This window comes from Stegastes partitus, unplaced genomic scaffold (genome assembly GCF_000690725.1).
Source record: "Stegastes partitus isolate 25-593 unplaced genomic scaffold, Stegastes_partitus-1.0.2 Scaffold1063, whole genome shotgun sequence".
Lineage (NCBI taxonomy): Eukaryota > Metazoa > Chordata > Actinopteri > Pomacentridae > Stegastes > Stegastes partitus.
Genome location: NW_007578794.1, coordinates 5556 through 10806, shown reverse-complemented (window position 1 = coordinate 10806; position 5251 = coordinate 5556). Strand labels below are relative to the sequence as shown.

General features: G+C 51.1%; 1 protein-coding gene across 1 annotated transcript in view; it reads left to right on the top strand.

Annotated features, from left to right (window-relative positions):
• zdhhc1 (zDHHC palmitoyltransferase 1) overlaps positions 1 to 5251 on the top strand; it is a 10937-nt gene that overhangs the window by 2727 nt on the left and 2959 nt on the right. The window contains exons 2-8 of the mRNA XM_008295649.1: positions 179 to 410; positions 1188 to 1363; positions 2628 to 2729; positions 2959 to 3083; positions 4498 to 4653; positions 4790 to 4905; positions 4987 to 5075. Coding sequence (XP_008293871.1) covers positions 180 to 410; positions 1188 to 1363; positions 2628 to 2729; positions 2959 to 3083; positions 4498 to 4653; positions 4790 to 4905; positions 4987 to 5075 — 995 coding nt within the window. The 5' untranslated portion in view covers position 179. The remainder of the gene's footprint in view (positions 1 to 178; positions 411 to 1187; positions 1364 to 2627; positions 2730 to 2958; positions 3084 to 4497; positions 4654 to 4789; positions 4906 to 4986; positions 5076 to 5251) is intronic.

Genomic DNA, 5251 nt, shown 5'->3' with positions numbered 1-5251 from the left:
GTGTGATGCTGTGGTCTGTGGGTGTGATGCTGTGGTCTGTATGTGTGATGTTGTGGTCTGTAGGTGTGATGCTGTGGTCTGTGGGTGTGATGTTGCAGATGTGTGTCTGTTCTTGGTTGTTGGTCAGGATTATTTTGTGCTGAGAGCTGAGCAGGTTCTGGTTCTCGTTCCTGTTCAGGATGGACGTGTGCAGTAGGAATCCGAACCGCACGGCGCCGGTGGGCGAGGACTGGCGGGCCGACGGGTCGCGGCGGGCCGACGTGCCGCTGTGCTCGCGGACTAACGGCTGGTCGTGGCCTCCTCACCCCTTCCAGCTGCTCGCCTGGCTGCTCTACGTCTACTTTGCCGTCACCGGCTTCGGCGTGTTCGTGCCGCTGCTGCCGCCGCACTGGATCCCTGCAGGCTACATCGTATCCTTCCGCCGACCCCAAAGTAGAGCCACTATAGTAGCAGGTAGAACCCAGGTGTGAGCAGGTCACCGTTACTGTAGTCTGGCTTTTCTTCTTCAGTATTCACCCTCTGGACCCACAGCAGCAGGTTCTGGCTCGTCTTAACTCACTGTGGTTCATGTTTTAGTGTAAAGTCCTGCAGCTCTGTGGAACCAGAACCACATGAAGGAGGAGAGAGAACCCAAGAGATGTCTTGTGTCAGCAGAGTTAGAGCGATGGAGAGCAGAGAGGAGTGTCTTTGGTTATTTATTCTACAGAATGTACGCTGTTTGACTGTTTCACCTGGTTTCTGTCGTCATCTCCTCTCACCTGTCCCAGCTGAGTGAGTCGTGACCTCACGGTTACGTCCAGGAGCTCAGATGTTTGGACAGAATGTGTTTACCACAACTGGTGAAGTTTTGTAGAATTTTTAACTGAGACATGCAGAAAAATGAGATCTTACAGTGACAAGGTGACAATTGTTTCTGCTTTTAGTTTCTAAAGGATCAATTGTGTCATTTTGGTGATTTTTTAAAAAGTAACATCTGATATTTTTCCAACATGCAGGTTTCAGGGTTCAGAGGGTTAAAGACTCAGACACTATCAGCTAACAACTGCTTATCTCCTGGAGATGCTCCAGACATGGTGCTGTGAGTCTCCTCTTTAGTGTTAGAAAGCTCAGAACCATGGCTCAGCTGGTCCATGTCATCGATCGGTTATTGATCAGATGTTTGTGGTTAGTCCTGAGCTGAGCGCCAGTGTACCGGCGTCATGTTCGTCTGTCACCTGTGTGTCCATGTCATGGCCGTGTCCGTCGACCCGGCCGACCACAACGTCAGAACCAAGAGCGAGCGCGGCCCGGTTCCCGTGTTCGACCGCTCCAAGCACGCTCACGTCATCGAGAACTGCCACTGCTACCTGTGCCAGGTGGACGTGTGAGTCATTCTTCTTCTTCCTGTAACCACACGGCTCGTACTTGGCCAGATGTTGTGATGTTTGATTGATGCATCCCAGATAACCGATTGCAGAGAACATCCAGGTGTGTTCACCTGAACGGCCGATTCCTCACTAAAGGCCGCTGCAGGACGTCTCCGGACGACAACCTGTCTCTGCAGACACACACATGTACAGATGTGGTTCCTACCAATGATCCACATTTAGTCTAAACATGTAAAAGCAGAACTTTCTCTGGTCCAACTTCACCACACCAGGTTCTACTGATGTTAGAGCCTCAGCAGTTGGTTTCAGTAGAAACATGGATCCATCCATGGATAGACACTGACAGGAACTTTCTGCGCCCCAATAACTAAACTGTGTCCTGCTGGATCCCATCAGTCATTCTGAGTCACCACATTTCATGGCTTCTCCAAATTCAGCCAAAACATTTATCAGAACATAGTTTTGTGTACCAAATAGCTAAATCTGAGAAAGTTCAACAGTTCCTGATTTCTGTCTGACTGACTCAACATGAAGAGTCATGAAGGAGGAGCAGGACTCAGAGACCTTCAGCACTGAGTCTGAACTCATCCAGTCAGATTCAGGGAGGAGATGATCGTCTCTGATGTCCATCACTGCAAACCAGAAGACAGTTCAGAGCTCCAGAGAGGCTCTGTTTAGTTTAGTTTCCTTCAGGGATGTCTGTACCTCATGGAGCATCTTCTGCTGCTGTGAAGGTGAACCTACTGGTGACTGTGAGGCGTTTAGGGAACATCTGGAAAATACAGTATTACCTGGTGACTGTGAGGTGTTTAGGGAACAATGGTTTCAGCAGCAGGCAGCACCAAATGGAGGCTGTGAGGAGTCAGAAGAGGCTGAGGTCAGGCTCCCGGTCGTCCTGATGGAGCCTTCATCTGCAGCTGTATTCCTGTTCTCTGACAGATAATGAAACGCTCTGAGTGTTTCATTCGGTGTTGAACATGTGAAAGTTCCTGCTTCTCCTGAACACAGAAGCAGCAGAATGCGAAGCCCTGTGATTGGCTGATTGATGCTGAAATGCACCCTGGGAGGTGTAGTTGAGACCAGCATCAGTGGCCACAGCTGTTCTGGGTTCCGCTGAGCACAAACAACAAACATTAATACGTCTTCACAAAGTTCAGCGTTCAGCCTTTATTTCCTGAAGCGCTTGTTTATAACTGTGAGGTTATGATTGGATGAAGGTACGGGTGATGTCAGTTATTGATCGGTGATTGGCTGTTTCAGAGGACCGAAGTCGAAGCACTGCAGCGCCTGTAACAAATGTGTGGCCAACTTCGACCATCACTGCCGCTGGCTCAACAACTGCGTGGGCAGCAGGAACTACAAGTGAGTGTAATACTGGCTGACATGTACAAAGTCAGTATGACAACACACCTGAGTCAGGTTTAACAAAGCCAGGATTACTCTGTGTTAGCTGGATCAATAGAACCTGAACCCCAGTCAGAGATAATGTATCAGTCAGTGCTCAGCTGCACTATTTACAGTACTATATACAGTACTGTATACAGTATTGTGTGTATTACTTTATGCAGTATTCTGTGCCCTGTGTTCTCAGGTTGTTCCTCCACAGTGTGGTCTCGGCTCTGCTCGGCGTCTGTCTGGTTCTGGTCGTCTCCTCCTACGTCTTCATTGAGTTTTTCATGGACCCGTCCAAACTGCGCACTGACAAGCACTTCCTGGGTAAGAAACACCTGGAATCCAACACCTGGGTCCCGTACTACGAAGCAGGTAGCTTCAGGGTAAATCCTGGGTCTTCAGTCCTACGACGGTGGTTCTCTTCTTACCGGGTCCATCACCATGGTAACCTAGCAGGTTCTGCTGGAGGTTGAGACCAGTGGTATAAAACACCTCCACTGGAAACCAGTTCTCTGCCGTAAACCTTCAGAAGGACAGAAAACGAAGCAGCTCTCACCAACATGGCTTCATCAGCATCTATAGAAGAGCCGCTACACATCGGAGCTGGACTGTGAGGGACCACTGAGGACTGTGAGGGGTTTTCAGGACCAGCAGAACCCCTTAGTGCCCCCTGACCAGGATCTCTATGAGCTCCTGTCTGCCTTAGTTCATGTGTCTCCTGCTGGCTACAGACAGTGTCAAAGCTGCTTCATATTTATTTCCATCAACATCAGCCACAGCAGCAAACTGACTTCAGCATTAAAGCTCGTATCTGTAGGACACGTTAATGAGCTGCACCGCTTTGGATCATGGTTCTGTTGGTTCTCCATCTGCTCCCACGTCCTTTCTACACCTCCAGGGCTGCAGCTGGAGGTAGAACATGTCAGATAGACCACGAGTCTGTCCATCAGGCAGCACAGGAGCTAAAGGAGTCCTGAGATGTGCTGCTTGTCTGATACGAGCCTTCATGATGAGCAGTGATCAGGTTTTATGATAAACTAATGAGCTGATCGTCCACACAGGCAGCAGCTTCCTGCCACCATTCCTTCCTGCTCTGCTCTCTTTCTGCTCCTATCATGGTTTTATGTTCTTCATATCTGGTCCAGATGATGTTCTGCTCCTCGGCGGTAAAGTGAGCCGCTCTGCAGCCAGACTGGGCCGTAGTCCTGATTGGTCAGAGGCCCATAACTCCGCCCATTTTAAGTGCACGCGCTCAGATCAGATCAGACAACCCTGGGTCGACTTAATGAGTTGATGACCACCGTCGTAGGACCGGTTACCCTGAGTGGGCTGTTAGGGTTAGTCAAGCGGGACCCCTGAAACATATCCTGGTCTGTTGGTCCGGCTTCGTAGTGCAGGGCCCTGGAATCCAAGACTTGGTTCCATACACCTGGACCAGCTGCAGAGGATCAGCTTGTCCTGCAGCAGGGCTCCAGACTGCTACAGACAGACTTGTTCTGAGAGTGTGAGTGAAGTTTGAAGTGGTCGGACCTGTGAGTGACTGATGATGATGCAGCTGCTGTGGTTTCACTGTCACCTGCACAGGTAACGTCTGCTCTACCGTGGGGGGAGTAGTACTTCTACTTCCTCCATGGTTCCGTCAGTCGGTTCATGCCTGGCGCTGTTCAGCTGCTGTGTTGTGAGGAATGAGACAGGTGTGTGTGTGTGTGTGTGTGTGTGTGTGTGTGTGTGTCCACAGTGAGGAATGAGACAGGTGTGTGGTTCGTCTTCCTACCTGTGGCTCCGCTCCGATCGGCTGCAGCAGTCATCCCCGTCCTGGCTGCCGTCACCGTCGCTCTGTCTCTGCTGTCCTCTGGGCTGCTCTGCCACCTGCTCTGCTTCCACATCTACCTGAGTAAGACACAACACACCTGTCCAGCAGCCACACTTTAGTACACACCTCCCTGAGTCACACCTGTTTGGAGACAGCAGCACCATGACTGCTGTCAGCTGCTCAGAGATGTTTCCCTGCTGCATGTGTGTGTGTCCAGTGTGGAACAGACTCAGTACCTATGAGTACATTGTGCGACAGCGCCACCGTCTGGACAGCAGAGACTCCAGGAAACCAGGATCAGTGAAGGAGACAGCAGCTGCTTCAGTCCTGAAGGTAAGAGGGGCAGCCATGTTGGTTCTGGTCCCAGGTGGGCTCAGTTCTGGTTGTGAGCGTGTCCTGTGCTGCCTCCTGCAGGATGTGAGCTACTCAGGAACTCTGGGCTACACCAACCCTCAGCTGGACGTGGAGGAGCCGACCGCTGTGGCCGCGCACAGGGAGGCAGAGTGAGTGTTCTGGTTCTGGTGTCTGATTGGCTGCTCGGGCTGACCGGGTCCTGACACGTCTCAGCAAACAGTCATTTCATAAGTCAGCCAGGCCGTCGCCATAGATACGCCTTCTGTTACCACAACAGAGAGAGCAAAGACATTCTCTGGCAGGAAGCAAAGTGTGTGTGTGTGTG